The sequence below is a fragment of the Oenanthe melanoleuca genome, chromosome Z (genome assembly GCF_029582105.1).
Source record: "Oenanthe melanoleuca isolate GR-GAL-2019-014 chromosome Z, OMel1.0, whole genome shotgun sequence".
NCBI lineage: Eukaryota > Metazoa > Chordata > Aves > Passeriformes > Muscicapidae > Oenanthe > Oenanthe melanoleuca.
Window position 1 is genome coordinate 40116612 of NC_079362.1, and position 19033 is coordinate 40135644.

Sequence of the window (19033 nt, forward strand, 5' to 3'; positions counted from 1 at the left end):
TCTACAGACACTTGCGTGAAAGAAAACTGATCTACAGAAAGAAAATTCTGACTCTATCTTGTTTGCTCTAATTTTATGGCTGCAGCCCATTTGCTCTAGAAGTAACCTTATCAAGGTGGCATCTCCTTCTCTGTAATGCCTGGTGACTATCCTCTCCACTACACCTTATTCTAAACTTCTCATCCCTTTAAGTTTTGATTTGCAAGAGTACTAACAGGACAAATATACTTGTTTGTCAGATTTAGGGGAAGCTCTTCAGAAGCTCTTTATGGCAACATTCATATCTTAGATTCATCTACCAACACTCTTACTTCTCTCCTGTTTCTGATCTTCCAGCTATGCAGTAAACACGTATCAGTAGAATTGTTCAACTATACAGATTTTATCACTGCTTGTCCTCCTTTCAGGCTCTGCTTTTATCCCTTCACTTTCTTTCTCTCTTTTCCCCCATGTCTGTTTATCTCACTTCATCACAACCTCTGTTTGCATAACTCCAGTTTGTCTAATCCTAAACCCCCTTTCCCAAGCCCACAACACTTTACCTCAATTTTGTATCCTTTTTTTCTCTCACCTTGTATATTATAATGCACTGTCTCCATACCTCAAAGATTACTCTCTTTAACCTTTACACTATCCATTTTTCCCATACCTGACTCACTCCCACTACCTTTGCCCTGCTTCTTCATGCAGAAGCAATAGAACAACAAAGGGCATGGAGCAATGGCAGAGCTTTGCAACTAGCTAGTCACCTCATTAAAGAGCTCAGCAACTGTCAAATTATTAAAGAATATTCCAGTGAGCAGTGTTCCCTGGGCCATAAAGAGAATAATTATACCAACTTAATTATCAACAAAATATACCTAAGGGGCATAACCTCTTTTTGTGCCACTGAGATTAGCTCATTTCACTTCTCACATGATGGAGTTCACCTGAAGAGGCCTAGGATTGCATGTCTGGTGCTTCATACTTGGGCTGGCACTTTGGGCAAATTCTTACTCTCCTCTGAGATCCAGGAGAGCAACTTCCCTCTCCTCTGCAGTGCCAGCTCTCTCAGAACTCCTGCAGGCTCTATTCATAGTAGCAGAGAATGGACGGGATGACCAAAATTTTGAAACATGTATCAATAAGAAAATATGGCAGATGTAACAGAGAATAAAAATGTTAGTATTACAAAAATCAATAAAGTGCTTACCAGTGCTTTCATTGCTAAACGATTATATAAAGCACTGTGCAACTCAAGAATTTCAAAATAAAAATACTTTTAAATAGCCAGCCACAAGCATATAAGCTGTGTGGCCACAATAAGAATATGAGAGACAACCTTCATATGAATGTCTGTGAAAGACTGTATTTTCACTGATTAAAATATTTAAATAAACACCAGTAGTTTTGTGTGAAGTAATCTCAAAATAAAATACCTTAAATCTGAAGGAGGAGGCTATTTTGACCTCTACATTGCTTTAAAATATATACCTAACCTTCTTGAAGCCCTGGAATGAAAATTTCTCTCCATTTAAGTGTTTAGAATTGATGTTTTCTTTGAACCAGAACTGCACTTCTAATTCCTGATGGACCTCTACCTTCAAGAGAATAAACTTCAAAGTGTTATTCTTCCATTCCAGCCAAAAATAAACTCATATTTTAAGAAACTACAACTTACAGATCAGTCAAACCCAGATGGCGAAAAGGCTTCTTGGACAAACTGGAGAGCTTGTTTCTGGATAAATTGCTATGGCAAAAGAGAAAGATTGCATTAATTAGAGTTGCTTCTTCTTATACTAAAAATACAGTTTGTGTCTCTTGAAAAAGCAATTAAGAGCTAGAACCAGCCCTAAAAGTCCTTTGACTTCAGTTATAAAAGGGTAGTGTTCAGTCTTACTTTATGGTTTGAAGGGTTCAGCGGCTTGAATCCAGTCAGCATCTAACATCAAGTACATTCAAAATCAAATCAGCAGAGATCAATATTTTCACTTTTAGCACTTTGTCAATTGCAGAAAGGCAGCAGATTTAACTGTGTTTCAAAAGTATTTTGTAAAGTCCAGGTGTGAATTATATGCTCAATTTATTCATGTGAAATGGGTGTATCCCTTTCTTTGATGGTGCACCAAACGCTGTACTCATACAAGCCCTCCTCACATGCTAGCACACATCCACTTCAGAGCTTTTTAGTTGTTCTATTCAAATTGCATGTGCAATATGCACCCACACGGAAGATCAAAAGGAAAACTGTAAAATGCCTGTATTGGGCATTTTTATGTCAATTAAGCATTTACGGTTTCCAATGGTAATTAAGTGAAAGGTCTTCTCCCATTATGCAGAGCAAAGAAATGTTGATCTGAACCATAAATACTCCTCCCCTCAAAGGCTTACAAAACTGCTTTCTCCACCCCAAAGCAAAATAACACTGTTTTTGTACAGTATTATCCATCTATGAATTAAAGATACTGGGAGCAGTAAACAGTTTAACTGCCATCAGTAGAGAACAAATCAGTGTTATGATCCAAAATACCATGAGTTTTATGTGGTATTGTAAAGGCACCATAGGGGCTCCACACTTAGTGTTGCATTGCATCTAAAACCAGGGATTAATTTTTTTTTTCTTTTAATCTGACTGAAGAACACAGTGTTTACTTCCCACCTTTCAGTCATTGATCTTTGAATGCAATATAATTTTCACGGAAATTAAAAGTTGGATATTCTACAAACGTTTCTAACAGAATCAAAGAGATTATATTTATATTCCATCACTGATTCCTTCTGGCAAAGAAGAACCTGAAGCTTACAAACTGACTGGTCCTTACATGTGACAGCAAAACACAGGAGCTATTATTTCACTAGTCAGGTGAACTGCACTTCCCTACGGGAGATGCTGATAGAAATGTCTCATGGACCCTGATCAGATAAACCAACATTAAGGCACAATTTGCATATAGAATAGAAGTTATGTTTAAGCAAAAACTGTCACTATGCATTTTTTTCTTTGTATGCATATGCTCAGTTTTGGGAGGCTGAATAAAAGAAGCTGGATCCTCATACTGACTTGGGCTTTTGCCTCCAGCATGGAGCCACACCAAACCCCATCCCTCCTTGGGAAATCTTCACTCACCACACATGAGAATGTCTCTTGTTCCCACACTGACAAGCAACATGTGGAGGCCCCTTTGCCAGACAAAATATGAAGCTGCCTCTCTTACCCTCAGATCCAATAAATCCTACTTTTGCAAAAAGACTGCCAGATATACAGTGGGCTTTACCTGCAAACTACTGCTATAAATTTGTATCACCTGACATTAAATTTCATTTTATACATATATTTTTCATAAGGTGAGCACTTTTTATTGGCTACAGATATGCTTACTGCTGTCTCCTTAATTCATATAAAGTGAAAAAAAATCACTGCCAGGTTTATTTTGAAGTAGTTAATGATCCCACTTCCACTTTCATGGAAAGAGAATATGAATTAATTCCATAATTCAATTACACATAAAAAGATCACGGCAAGCAGCCCAAAGAAAATACATCTGAGGTTCCAAAGTGTTTTTCTCTTACAGAAAAAGAGTCAAGAGTACAGAGCCTGGCCCTGAAGCTAAACTTAGGGAGAGGACCCAGATTCAGTCAAAAGTATGCCTGTACTTTATATGAGAATATCAAGCTCACTTTAAACTTGCTAGCCCTAATTCTAAAAGCAAACCCGTGGCAATATAAGTAGAAAGAAACCAGACCGAAAAACTGCAAAAAGATTTACCAGAGCTAGCAACACGGGAGAGTTCTACCAGCTACAGTGCTTCTGAAAAGGGGAGGCAAGAAGGACAAGGAGGGAACAGGTCTAAGGAGAACTGGGGGAAGAAGGTGAAGACATGGCCATTTTGCTACACTCAGTCTCCCTCCACAGGCAACAGCCTGCTCTGCCTATGGCTGGAGCCAGCCCTGTGTGCAAACAAGGTGGAATCTGCAGCAAGGCTGTTCTCAAATGGTTTCCTTTGGCTGCTTTACCTAAACCTGAACAGTGTAGAGATACAAACATATTTTAATACCTGGAGCTGTATATATACACTGCACTCACAATCTATGATTCAGTGATGCACTTAAATGCAGGCTGCACATAACAACTATTTTTTTTTAAGTTTTTGTAAATAGGCAGTTGTGAAATGTTCTCACACTTAAACACACTAACTAATATACTATGCATGTGTATTACACAGGTTGATTAAATTACTCTCAACAGCAGATAAGCTTATAAACTACTAAAATGAGACTGACCTGAGTCTAGGGAAGTGAAAACACCAAAATTAGATGAGCAAGGCTATTAATTACACTTTAATAGCATCTCTTAGGACATTTATTTTCCTGTTGTTTATGGTATTACTCAAATCTTCTCATGATAGATAATTTTAGAAAGATACTTGGGCTACATAAGTTTTCCCAAGAAAATAAGGAAATAACAAAAAAAAGGGCTTGAGAAAATGTGTGTTAATAAGTTTCTTTTAAACTAATACTCTTCTATGATTCATAAAATAAATATTACTTTTATATAATATAGCTCCTTAACTACATCAAAAGACATCTCATAGAACAAAAAGAAAGCTGCAAGAGTATCATAGCAAAATTAATGCTTATACAGTTACATCAATCTTCAGAAAAATTATTTTTGCTTTCTTTATGGGATAGTAAAAATTTGTTTTGAAATAAAATGTAGGACTTCTCAAAGACCTGTACTCATAGATTACCCTTGCAAAATGAAATTCCTTTAGCTCTTAATAGTTTTCACAACAGGAGCTATACTTCCTTCATAGGCAGTCAACAGGATTTTTATTGCTGATGACAACAAGCCATGATTCACTGGGGCTTTCAGAAACATTTTAGTGTGCATAATGACTTGCCAAAGAAAACAAACAAATGCATTTTGCAGGGATAACAGATCAGCCTTGGTAAAAAATGCCTCTACACTTACTGCTTGGTCCTGTGCATCTAGAGCAGCTGGTGACACTTAATATTTTCCATCTTATCTGGGCTTATCCTGTGTCTGCCAACATTACTAAATCCCCACCAAAAGAAAACAAAGTACGAGACTGGATAAACTTCTGGTTCATAATGTAAGTATCTTGCAGCAAGAATTAATCTATATCAACTGAAGAGATGTCAAATCAGTATAGTTTGTTTCTAACAAGGACTTACAGCTCTACCAAAGTCTGCTTACCAGCAGACACATAGTCTCAGTTTGCATGTTCAAATGAAGCTCTTCCTACAGTTGAAACACTTTAAAGGTGTCTTATCCAAGTGGATTCTGTTAAGCCCAGCAGCTCACATATGTACAGTGACACTTTCCTCAAGTGGTAACTTTAGTAGGGTTTTTGTTCTCTTCAATGGTCAGTTTTCTGAAAACTTGTTTACCTATGTAAGTTTTGGTTATAAGCAAACACTGGAGACAGACACACTTTGTGACTGCATGAAACTCATTTCCCTAAGGCAACAGTCAAAAAAGTCTCTCAAGAGTTGTCGCACTTTCTATGGTGTCTACCTGCCCAGACAGCTGGAAAGATCTTTCAAAATTCTATTTATCTTTCTCCAAACTAAACTCATTATTTCTCACGCCGTACTCATGGTCATAGAGAGAACTGATTGCTTTCCTCATCATAATTATTATTCTTTTAAAGATAAGATGAGCACAGAAGAATAGAATCGTAGAAGAGTTTGGGTTGGAAGGGACCTTTAGAGGTGGTCTAGTTCCAGCTCTCCAACATCTTCAACTACACCAGCTTGCTCAGAGCCCTGTCCAAGGTAACCTTGAATATTTCCAGGGCTGGGGCATCCACCATGTCTCTGGGCAACTTGTTGCCAGACACATCACCCTTATGATGTATGTTCCTTTTCAATCTTCTCTTTATTGCACTAAACATACTTGGGGTCTCAGCCTCCTTGTATTATTTGCTGTACAAGCTCCTTATGGCTCCACTGCTGTTCTCTGTAGCATCTTTCAAGATGAGTAAATTCAGTGTCCTAATCTCTATACAGTATTCCAATAGATTCCCTCAGAGCAGCTAACACAATGGGGAAAAGTTGTAAAAATGTAACACAATATTCCTTTTGATCCCAGACTTGAATTTGCCTTGTTCTGCTTCGTTGCACAGAGAGAGAATCTCACTTCTCTCCCAGCAGAGTCACTAAATCTTTCTCTGCAAATATGCCCCTCAGACAGCATGTTCTAATTGCATATTTCCACAGCCAGTGCACATGCACTTGGCTTTATGGAGTTTCCTAGTTTACAGCCATAATTCACTGAGCAATAGTCACACAGGCAAACACTTGAATATATTCTGGAACATACTTCTTTTATATTACCAACTGATTATAGTAAAGCTCTTTATTAATGATTTTATGATATAATATAAATTTCACAGGCTCACAAGACTTTGTTCACACTCCTCTGGGACTGTTTCATATAAATGACAGAAATTACTATCTAGGCAGAAAAGGACATTCATGTCCACTTCCTTACACAAATGAATTGCTCTTCTTTAGGAAACACAGGTCAGAAAGTGATTCCATCTTATGAGCAAAGCAATCAAGTCAAACTGTGTTCTGTTCAGCAACTCTTTCCTTTTACAGTGAAGTATCTTACAAAGCCAAGGTTTGGCATTATGTCTCTCCAATCTCACTAGGATAAAAGCAAAGGGTTCAGTTAAATGTTAATGTATATTAGTGTTCATCTATTGAAGATGTATGGACTAAAGCACACACTTGGAATATCTGGCTTAAAAGGGTACTTGTGAGGAACTGAGCCACTCACATGATCCCAGTGTTTTATTGGACTAGATCCACAGCTTTCCATGTAAGTAGCAAAGTGAGCTACTCTATGTCTGTTCCACTAGAAGGAATAAAAGATGTAGAGAGAGAACTTTGATCAGTTCAGCCTCTGCTAAATCTAAAGCATAATAAATCCAGGAAACAATCAAAAAGCTGCACAGGTACAAATTCTGCTTCCTGTAGGTCATGAACTACAAATTGCATTTGGGTGTGAAAGCAATGTCATTCCTATATTCTGCTCTGGGTATATTAGTTCTGATCTTGAGTTTCCAAGTGAATGACCCCTAGGACTTTGGTTCTTCAGACAGTCTGATCACAGTCTCTTGGCACAGATACTGATCAAATTTTATTAGGTGTGCTCCATGCATGATCTTCTACACTGCAGCTGCTAAAATATGTTCAGCTCAAATCAGACTAGAGTTGTCAGAACCACATCACTGAGTGTGATGCACAGTGTGGATGGACATCATACCCTCAAGAGACACACTCTGTGTGTTACATTACTTATCACAAAAGACACAGCCAAAGTACACTGTTAGAGACAGGATAATGAACTGGATGGTCTTTTCACACATTATGCTTTTAAAATCCACCAGTTTCTTACCATATATATCTAATTTAAGGGCGATTAATGATAGAAGACCATTCTAAGTCTGTCTTGTTAAAATATTTTTAAATTAAGCAAATGGTAAGAGATAAAAATAAATTTTAAATAAATAGATTAACATTAGTTGGGCAGTTTTGAGTTAGAATGCAGATACTATCCTTACTCACATGTATTGTAGATTCACATTTTTCACAAATGCATGACGGGACACAAATCTTAGGCCTGAATCCACCACAGTCCTAGGAAAATAAATAAAGCTCTTAGAATGTTTCATTTAAAATATATGTAACAACAATGTAATGATAATAACTATTAAAATAAGAGTTTAGAGGAAATGTTTACAAGGCTCATCTGCAAGATTTACAACTTTGCTGAGTAACATACAAAGTTAGGCATACAATTTGATAAGGTCTCTACATGCTTCTATAAAAGAAATACAAAAAAAAGGCTGCATCAAATGTATCTCATACTCACAGATTTTTAAGTCCAACATAATATCCAACCTCATTGTCATTTATACTTTCCAAATTTGGCTGGTTTGCGATGTAACTGTTGAAAAAGCAAAACAGAAAGGAGCATGTAAGTGGATCCTTCCATGACTTCCACTGTTCAAAAATCATGCACTGATGTATGGAAGTCAGTAATGGTTGATGACCTACTGCAATTAGTTCTAAGTCCTAATTAGACCAGCTGTAGAGCAAAAGTGCTCCTTAAAATCTCCCTCATCATTTAAATGGTACTTTGTGGAACAGGAGAGCAGCTCATTTTCAAATAGGGAAAACAAAGAAAGCAAGTCAACCTGAAGGCCAAATAAAGCTGCATTAGAATGTCACCATTCTTCAAGATACATGTTCTTACCTCATGGATTTAACAATAACAAAGGGGACAAGTTTAAAGGTAGTACTAGAGTTATCCCCACTTACAGTGAGAGACAGTCACACTTCCCTAGTATTTTCCCCCATGTTGTTAACTTAATGACTTCTTACCCTTATTTTTTCCCTGACACAAAATAATTTTAGCTTTTTTTACACGGTGGCAGTGGGGAAGACTGAGAAAAAAGAGATTGTACTTCATGATGTTATACACACAAGCAGAAATTAAGAGAAGTCAAACTGCTGTATCAGACTAAAGTACTGAGTCCACTCACATATCCTTAATATCTGCCTAAAAGGATATGGGCATGCAAGCCAGTCCTCTGTATCATGATCATGTGAGATCTATGAATACCCAGTGGCATCTCATAGACTGGAAATTAAAATGTTCACAGCAAATGTATCATTACTTCTTCTACATGAATTAAAATATCACACTGCAAATCATACAGTCCAGGAAGAAGAAATCAGTGGAAACTGCAATTTTTCTGCCATTATGGGCAGAAAAGTATGCCTGATTTAAGGGATGCCTTGCTAAAAAGTCCACACATTTCAAAATACAAGCCCAGTCCCAGAAAATCCTAAAGTGATATTGGCATGTATTTTCACAAGCATCACAAAGTAACCAAAGATGCAGGTTCTCCTAAAATGAATGAGTCTTTCTTTGTTAGAAGAAAGCTTTTCTTCATTATAAGCATTTTTTGGAATTTATTTAAAGAGAATTCTGGTGAATTAGTAAGAAGATGCATTGCTCTTTCAAAGGCAATCCATGTGCCTGAGCCAGTTGTGTTAAGAGAAATTGTTTCTAAATCCCAACAGAAGCCTGAGAATCCCATAAATTGGGTTGGGCTTTCCTCAAAGCTGCAGTGCTGACTTGGGCTATACTCTTGCCATGCACCAGGAAAAGTAAAAAGCTTCCCCTAATGGCATCCATTGTCCCTTGGGAAAAAGAAGGGGAGTAAAAAGACAGTGCATGATGCTAGATGGGACACATTACTATAGCATCATCTGACATCAACTGTTCTGCAAGACTTTTCAGAATAAGATTAACGCAGTGTACCCATTAGAAGATAAGAGTCATTTGTTTTTCATGCTTCCTTTCCTGAATTTTTAAGACAGACTGATTTAGTATGTCAATAATTACCGATCTATTTTGTTTGGTTGGCAAGTTTACATATTTTGCCGAGTAACAGTGATGAAATAGTATAAAAAATCTACCAACTTCTTCATCTCAGAGTTCTGCAAGTCAATGAACATACTTCCTCTAAACATGTCCTGAAGAACTCAAGAATGAGTTAAGTATCATCCATCTGCTCTGCCACTTGGACCTCATAATGCTAAAATAAAGTTATGTAAGAGGTTTCACAGATCCTGTCCTTGGTTACCAAACAACAGGAATCCTGTCAAGGTCAAATAGAGATAGGGAAATCACAGAGCAGGAATTGAGGAAAATGGACAATGAAAGACAAAGTGTGAAGAGACTTAGATTTAAAGAAAAGAAACAGCATAACCAGTTGCACTACCAAAAAATTAGACCATCAAAAAAATAAACCAAACCTGGCAAACATTGCCAAAACACAGATCCATCACTTAAACACACATATCACCCATCCAAATCTGACATTGCAATTTTAATCACACGAACATTTAACCATTTAACATTTAACATTTAACTCACTACAAGAAACTCCAGAACTTGACATAACTTACAGTGTTGCACAAAAGTTTGTTAGTGTATTACATCATGTGTTAAGCCTCATGAAAAATACTTCAGGTCTGCTGAAGCCAATGAAGCTTTACAAGTTACATCAGACAAAAGTCTTAGTATGAGCACATCTGTATTAAAAGATTGGTATCCATCCATCAGGGAATAGACCAAACAGATTATATTGGAGAATTAGTAGTATGAGTTTGTGGTGTCTTCTTTCCTTCTCTTATTGCATGCCTTAGATGAAACCCTAGGTAGGGGAGAGCAGGGCTTTCTATACTCTGAACTGGTACTGGTTTCTTTAAGGTGAATTCCTCAAGTTCCTAGCTGAAAGAACCAAAAGAAACCATTGCTTTTCCACAGCCATACTGGTTGGGACCCAGAAGAACTTCTGTCTAAGCACAACTAACTCAGTAACTATATCGCAACACACTTGTAAAAACACTCTCAGTGCAGAACACAACAGTAAAGCAAAGCTCATGCAATTGGAAATCCTTGAGAAAGGAGTGGACAGACATAATTTACCGTAAGCAGGTCATGTTCTCTTACACTTCCTTACTCACTTAACAAGTCCGTTTCAAGTTAAGCTTTTGCAGTTATGTCGTAGTGAGAAAGAAAAGAGTAGAATGATGTAGTTGTACCCTATAAGGGGAAGTTGCTCTTCTGTTTAATTTAGAGGGAGATCTGAAATAAAACCTCTCCCTAACTGAAGTCTATTTTTACCTCCTTCACAACTACTTTACCTTAATGTTACTTATCATCAAACATTAATACTCTAAAAGCTTTGACTTGCAGTGGGCGACGCTGAGAAATGTAATTTGCCTGCCTGCCCTCAAGAATATCCACCCTTTTCTTTAACTGAACATTTTTACTGTAGCACAAAAGAAAAACACACTGACTCATGGCTGGCTGAAGTCACGTGAAGAGCTTGGAAGCTCCCACTGCACAGCACAGCACTGCACTGCCAGAGCCTGGCTGGATAGCACCAGACAGACCACATGTATCAGCTCACAAATACTGCCTGCTGCCTCTAAATCAAGCCCTTAGCTCCATACAAAGCTATTTGCTTGATTATACTGTAGCATTCTGCGTCTCCTTCAATGAGTAACCAGTAAGCAGTAATTGTCTTCAGACCTTTAATTTAATCTCTCCTTGTAAACTACTGATTAATTCTAATAAAGGCGTTCAGAATAACATACCTAGGTTGCACATTGCAGCCTATAATAGCATGTTCATCTCGCCACACTTCAGCAGCTACTGAATAGTGTCATACACTCACACTTCACCACTGCTACAACATTTTGGAAACAACAGTTTAAAATCCTAATCTATAAGAGTCAACTCCTTGAAATAAAATCTCCTTTGAGAGGGTGGTCTTCACTAATGCTCATTACAAAACTAAAAGGATACATTTTGTGCTTAACATGAGTGAAGCAACTTCTGAACTGCAAAAGCATGAACAGAAAGAAAGTGGGTTCTGATTTTTAAAGCCAACTAAATTATTTTGCTCCTTAGTAATTTTAAAAAGAGATTCCATGCCATCTTTCAAATATTTTCCTTAACCTGAACATAAAAGGCCAGCAGAAATATGCCTTCCTAACTTACTTACTCTATTTCCTGCTGTTAAATGTATATTAAAGTACTACTACATCTGGATCTATAAGGACACGCTGGAAAAAAAATTAGCTCATGTTAGTCTTAACAACTTAGATGCAAGCAAATAGCACTGTAGTGCAGCTCCAGAAGTATTTGTGTTCCAAAAAACTTATTTTATGGAAAACATATTTTTTTAACACTCCAAAGAATAAATCAATTGTATGTCTAACTCTAGTTCATACCACTGGGGGAAAAAAAAAAAAAATATTTTTAAATTAACAAACACTGGTGAAACGTTTCTGAACTTTGGGAAAACTTTATATTCCAAGTTGTTTTTTCACTAAGTATTTAGGGGACAAAGGCAGCACACTTCAGACATGAACTGTCAGTAGATGAATTACCATTTAATGACAGGTCACATATGCCCCTAGTCTAGACTACTGTGCGAGCAGTATGTTAATATTGAGAATTAAACATTGCAAACTTCCCTAGTCCATATCTTCTTGCAAATTCAAATGTCATACCAAGTTCATCCAAAGGTAGGCTAAAACTTAGAGGTATTTTCAACAAACACGGGCTGATTCACTGTTATGCATTAAGATCACGTAAAATTTGCAAACTTGATACAATACTTGATGAAACCTGGCATATTCAACTGGCTTACATTTGTAGCCCCTCTGAAACCAAGTTTAAAATAGTGCTGAAATATTATGAACTCACAGTTGGAAAATGAAGCACAGAGCTACACAAGTTGCATATCAGGAATGTAAAGTTTCAGACAGATGTAGGCATCAATGCTATAATCTCTGTTCTGTCAAGAAATCTTCCTGCAGAGGACCAAGCTTCCTGTAGGAAGGAAACTCCTAACAAGCAATGAGCATGATACAGACACCTAAACCCAGCAAGTATTCTGCAGATATACAAGCTTACTTAAATTATTTTATTCTATTTTATTCCTCCATCTGGTACCATAGGTGCGAGATTTAAGGAGGATGACTTCAGGAAACAGAATGTCAGCTGCTAGAGGAGCATGTCATAATTCAGGAAAGATGCTGTGTGTCACCATCCACGGTGGACTTGCCTAGCATTCAAAAATTTTACCAGTGCTTGACTCCTTCCTTAGCTGCCCAGTGTCTCCTAGAAAATTCTGAGAAGGTACTGCAGGGTTTTTTGGTTGGTTTGTTGTTTTTTTTTTTAAACCATGAGTCACCCTGTATTTCACAAAGAGTGAAAAACTGGATGCCACTACTACAGGTTCCCTAAGGGCTGTTTCCTCACATTTAGGGTATTTAACCACAAGTCACAGAACTTCAGGAAATAGCTCTCCACGTGCCAGTACAGCAGCTCTGGAGACAACATAATTAGCTCTGGGATCTTTCTTTACATACACAGGCATTGCCATTTTTTCAGCAAATCCTGTGCTATACACATCTCATACTCAGGTAATGCATTGTTGAGGACAATCTGGACCACAGCATCTCACAGGCAACGTCAGAGACCAGTTAATTTCAAGAATTCCCTATTCTTGATGTACGGCTCTATCAGCTTCCAGGAGGCAACAGAGCCCAGGCATTCTGCTCCACAACAGTATGCTATTCTCCAATTAGTAGCACATAGCTGTCATTGCAAATTGATTCTCCAAAGCCATCCTCTTGAACAATTAGTGCCAACCCACCAGTTTAAAGCAGAAGAAAATGGGAATTCAGTAGAGATACCAGTTTTGTTTTGGCACTGCAGGAGCAGATCTGTGCTCTTTCTTATGACTACAGCTGCCTGGAAAATGGGAAGTCCATGGCTTTCCAGCCAACCTTAGTTCCCACTTTACAGCATGAAGGCAAAAGTAAAAATAAATTAATAAGCCTGAGATGCAAAGCTTAAAGAAAGTTACTGTAAGGTAGGAAAAATGAAATGTAATGCACTCTTGGTTTTATGTTTCTGGTTTTGCGTCAAGGTGTTTGTTTTATTCTCTTCAGTTAGCAGACTATCAAATCAAGCAAACTCTCAAGACATTTCATGCAGCTATCCAGATTTAAGATTTATGCTCTTGATGAGATCCACCTTCAGAATTACTTTCACAAAAAATGCATGCAGAGCTTATTTAAGTATTTTCTTCATTTAGAGACCTGTCCTCCCCTTTGAGATCCCCAGGTTTGTACATTTGAATTGAATCAAAACATGCATTTTTGATGTTTTTCCAGGAATACACAACAGCTAAAGATTTGTTTTTCCTTAGATATTTTGCAAACGTCAATATTACTTTTTATTGTCAGAAGAACAAGCAGTGACCTATTTATTCTAAAAGATATATCCTAATCTCAGACCTTATACTTATCTTCAAAACACAGTTTCATCCCCTGAGTATGAAATAATCTATGCAGATTGCTAGGAAGAGGCTTGAACCCCCATACAGACCCTTTATAATATATGTGCTTAAAAAGGCACAGTAAATTAACATACAAAAGGAGAGTAGTGAATGTGGCTTTCCATTATTTCTCAAAAGAAATAATCTTTATTATTATTGTTGTTGTTGATGATGTTATTATTTCCTCACGATGAAAGAGCATCTTAAATGAATGAATAAATACATGTGACAGTTCTTTCTCCTGCAGAACCACCTAGACTTCAAAAAGTAGTAATGCAAATACTCTCTTGTCAGCACTTGCATACACCATCTCTATAGCTGTCACTGGCCTTGATGCAAATGAGAATGGGAAAACATCCATTCCACAACAGCACAGTAAGATTTCAGACAACCATCTCTTACATGTATCTTTTTAAGTCCCTCAGTGAATCAAAACATTAAAGTTCCTTGCTGTCAGAACCTTGGAATTCTCTTCCTTTCAGGTGCCCATACTCAGACAGTGACTTTCTATCTGAAAGACAGACAGGTAGCTGCACATCTTTCAGAATTAGACAGCACTTCTGACATAAATCAGTATCCCCCTCAACAGTTTTTTTTCCTGTCTCTGTGTTCTGATATATTCAGTATTCCTTGACTCTTTCACTCAACATAAGATATTCCTGCTGAAATCTCCTTTGAAGCCAGTCTTGTCCCATATATACAATTCCCACTGTCTGACATTAATATTTGGCTTTATTCAGTTTAAAATTACTGGCTATTAGAATATCAAATATTCCAATCAATCTGCTCTGGATCATTGGATCATCAAGACATTTATCTGCACCTGCTACCCTGTTTACTGTCTTGTTCACTGCATGCAGTGCACCTCATGCCAAACCAGGACACAGGTACAGATCAAAAGCCAGTACTTCCAAATGATGGAGCAAAGACACAAAACCTAAAGCCATCTATCCAGGAAAATCCAGCTATATCCTGCTAATATATTAAATTTGCTGAACAATTTGACTCCTGACATCTCAAAAATATTCTCCTTTCCATTAGCCAGCAAAAATTTTTTTCTCTTGTTTTTATTTCAGTCTTGAGAGACTATGTATGATCATAACCTCTGCCCCTTTTTTTTTTACACAGAGAACACAACAAGTAGATGTTTTTCCATGCTGCAAATGATACCATCTGCTACCATGGTTCACAATTGGTTTCCTAGACTCCCTTCCAAGACCTGTGAAACATCTTCTGTAGCCCTGATCACACATCTGTGTCCTCTCCAAGACGCTCTTGTCTTTAATGAAAAACATACATGACTAGAACTTCACATTATGTTACTGTAATATTCCAATAGGAATATGGATTGTCCTTTTCATGTTTACCTCTGTCTAGCACCAGAACATGTTGCCACCTTCTGTATGTTAACACCAATTTACCACTAAAATTTAGCCTATGCATTTCTCAGAGAGCATTTCAACATTTGTGTTACCATTCAGAGGCATTCTTCACTGTTTCACATTTATGTGCTCTTCACAGTTTCCTATTTCACTTTATCACATTTTTTTACATTACAGTATAGTCCACTTTTCATTGTAGCTGGCCAAGCTTTTGAATTCAGAGCTTCTTCCATTTTCATTATTCCACTTGAGGAATCATGTTCTTCATTAAATATAAGTAGTTTCTTACTTGCACTGCATATATTAGCATAATGATGTTTATTACACTTTCTGCACAATTGTCAGAATACAGAATATTTCTAATACTTGTACTGACTGCCACATTGCTGCTACTGTTACCTTTCCTGTACTTTCCATGTTCCTGTACTATGCCAGTTTGATTTTGAGCAAATTCTCTGTCACACTGATACACCCAGAGAACCATCCTGCATCTTTGAGCTTTCTCTATGTATTTCTGGTTTTTATGCTATGTGTAATATGCAATGCACCTTCTAGACTGCGATCAGCTTGTACTTAAAACCTGCTCATGGCTGTTCTTGTTGCTATGCTTTGGAAGTATAAGGAAAATATACTCTTTTGAAAGCACTTATTTTAGTTATATATTATTATATTATTATGTTGTTATATTATTATATTGTTATATTATTATATATTACACATTACATATTATAGTTTCAAATCTTAGATCACTTTCTCTACCATTTTACCTCCAAGTGAATCTCTTACCCTGCATGTACCTCTTCCACAAGGTGACATCTTTAGTCTTCAGCCTTCTCCATTACCTCTGAAAAGCTGCCTTCTCCTCACCACCACTACTTTCACAGCATTCTTCATTTACTTTTACAGCTTTTGTCTCTGCCACTGCTTATGAGTAGAGTAGTACTTCCCTCATCCTCCAGCCTGTTTCTGCTTATGGTTCTTATGACTGCACCCCAGTAGGAGACACACCTTCAACATTCCTCCATCCTACACATCCTCTGCAGCAGTGTCCCTGGCCCAAGACATAGGGGTTATGGTGTTCACCTGCAAATATAAGACAGATTGGTATTTTGATGATACCTCCAACTGCTGGGACTCTCAACTCCTAAAACTTTCCTTTTAGACACTTGTTGTGATGTGCGACACTGCTACAAGTCAAACTGCTTATTGAAACTCATGGAAACATGCAGAAGTGCTCGAAGGCAAAGACTTTGCATGTAACCAAACCGTGAACAGAAAGAACAACTGCCTTTCTGAATGTAGATAGGAATGCCACAAAGAGCTGGGAGAATGTTAAGACACCAACCTCTAAAACACCCTTTAAAGGGGTACCTATTTCTGTACCTGTGCTACCTTCATATCCCATAAATGGCATAGGCTTCAGGCAACAAGACAGTCATAGCACACAAATATGATCCAGGATTTGCAGTGATGTCTACAGCAGAAATAATATCCAGCATTAATATTTTCTGCTTAGGTGCCTTGATGTTACATGGATTTATGCCAATTCAAAATATTTGTAATGTTGTATTTTTTTATATTTATAAACAATGGCAAAAGCATCACCAGTCAGTCAAGGGAGGGGATTGCTCTGCTTTACTCTGCACTGGCTGCATCTTGAATATTGTGTGCAGTTTTGGGCACCACAGTATAAGAATGGTATTAAACAGTTAGAGACCATCCAGAGGACAGCAACAAAGATGGTGAAGGGTCTTGAGGGAAAGCTGTGTGAGGAGCAGTTGAGGTCACTTGGTCTGTTCAGCCTGGAGGAGACTGAGGACAGACCTCACTGCAGGTACAACTTCACTGTGAGGGGAAGAGGAGGGGCAGACACTGATCTCTGCTCTGTGGTGACAGTGACAGGACCTGAGGGAATGGCTGAAGTTCTGTCTCGAGAGGTTTAGTTTGAGTATCAGAAAAAGGCTTTCACCCAGAGGCACTGGAACCAGCTTCCCAAGTAAATGGTCACAGCACCAGTCTGACAGAGCTCAGGAAGTATTTGGATAATGCTCTCAGGCACATGGTGTGACTCTTGGGGATGCTGCTGTGCAGGGCCAAGAGCTGGACTTGATGATCCCTTCCAACTCAGCACATTCTGTGATTCCATTATATGTGCACAAAACAGTCTTAGGAAGATGCTTACTTACTACCATTCTAAACTTAAAACTCTTAAAACACATGCATATGTGTCGCTGCTTGCGATGAATCGCGTAGAATAACGACACGGACTTCTTTAGCTAGGTGGCTAAAGAAGCGATTTATTGAACGGTTGGACCACTTTTATAGTGTGGTTCTCAAACTGCAAACAGAACAGCAGTCCATTGGACAATTGAAGAAAATAAAACTTTCTCACAAACTGTGAGAACTGTTTATTAGTGAAGCCCAGGTGTTAATCTTGTTATTAATTCCTTTTTATTTTTCCCCAGTGTTATCATCTTGGGAAAGGCTCAGGCTGGAACTGAGAAAACTGTCTCAGCCTGGGAAAGATCTTGCATGAGAAAAGAGAAAAAAGTTCCAAGCTTTCGCAATTTTCAGCCTGAGGCTTCAATGGCGTCCACACATATGCACATTATGGTTAGACCTACAGAGCCAACAAAACTGCTCCTAGCTGGAGGGTACAGTGTATATGTTTACCAGGTGAAGATCACCATATGCATAATGTGTTCCAAGACCTGTTTCCAAAATCGGAGAAGGCAAGATTGGAGAGGAGAATAGTAGATGAATATGCAATAGACTATTCACCCACCTAGTGGGTGGGGGGGAAAAAAAGAAAAAAAAAAAAAAAAAAAAAAGAGACATCTTTTTATGATGTTGAAGACCACAGGTTTGGAGGAAATGCTGTAAATAATGCTCCAGTGGTACCAGATTCCATTTCTCCATTTCTTCCTCTTCTAAGGAAATATGATTCCAGTCTCTCAGAAGATACCATATTTACAAAGCCATTTGAAAGATGGCAGTCTCCACCTTACCTGTTTGTGCTGTTCTCATTTTTGCTGTAATTGAACACTCAGCGAAGCAGGAGCAGGATCCAGCTATCTCACCACACGAATAAGCATCACAGCTTAGCTAAACAGACTGTCCTGCTCTCTGACCCAAAAGCACATTTGAATATTTTACGCCAAGGAAGGCATCTCAGACGAGAAGAACCAAGGCAAGCCCACATCTGTACACCATACAGGACCAGCAGTTAAGATGCTGACATGCAAGACCTTGGTTCAGACCCATGCTCTGCTTCTAGCAGAGCAGCTCTTCACATGCATGCTGAAATGGCTCACCCAGAACCACAAAATCAGTTCACTCCACAGCATGACCCTGCTTGCTATTAAAGAATGTCTTGCTTTCGCCCCTCACCCCAGTGAACTAAGTCCACAGTGTGTTCTTCATAGTCGGCAGAGACAGGAGGAGATGACTGCATGTGGTAATTTTCAGTGGGAACTTAATTTAACCTCCTGAATCACTTCCTGGAAGAAGCGCCTTTGCCATTGTGGAGAGAAGCCAGTTGAGTTGAGAGTCTTCACTACACAGTCAGTAGGGAGTTGCCAGATTTTCGATGGCAAGGCCTGGGACAGTCCCAGATATGATCAGTAGGTCCAGTGCCCGATACCCAGAGCACAAGCTGAGGAAAGGCCTCCAGCCCATGCCCAATAAGTCTGACGTGCCCAG

General features: G+C 38.2%; 1 protein-coding gene across 6 annotated transcripts in view; it reads right to left on the reverse strand.

Moving 5' to 3' along the window:
* The window catches only part of NTRK2 (neurotrophic receptor tyrosine kinase 2), a 201170-nt gene that overhangs the window by 173137 nt on the left and 9000 nt on the right, over window positions 1–19033 (reverse strand). For all 6 annotated transcript variants that reach the window (XM_056513945.1, XM_056513951.1, XM_056513946.1 and 3 more), the window contains exons 2-4: window positions 7886–7960; window positions 7579–7650; window positions 1661–1729 (exon numbers count right to left, since the gene is read on the reverse strand). In XM_056513945.1, the coding sequence (XP_056369920.1) occupies window positions 1661–1729; window positions 7579–7650; window positions 7886–7960 (216 nt within the window). The remainder of the gene's footprint in view (window positions 1–1660; window positions 1730–7578; window positions 7651–7885; window positions 7961–19033) is intronic.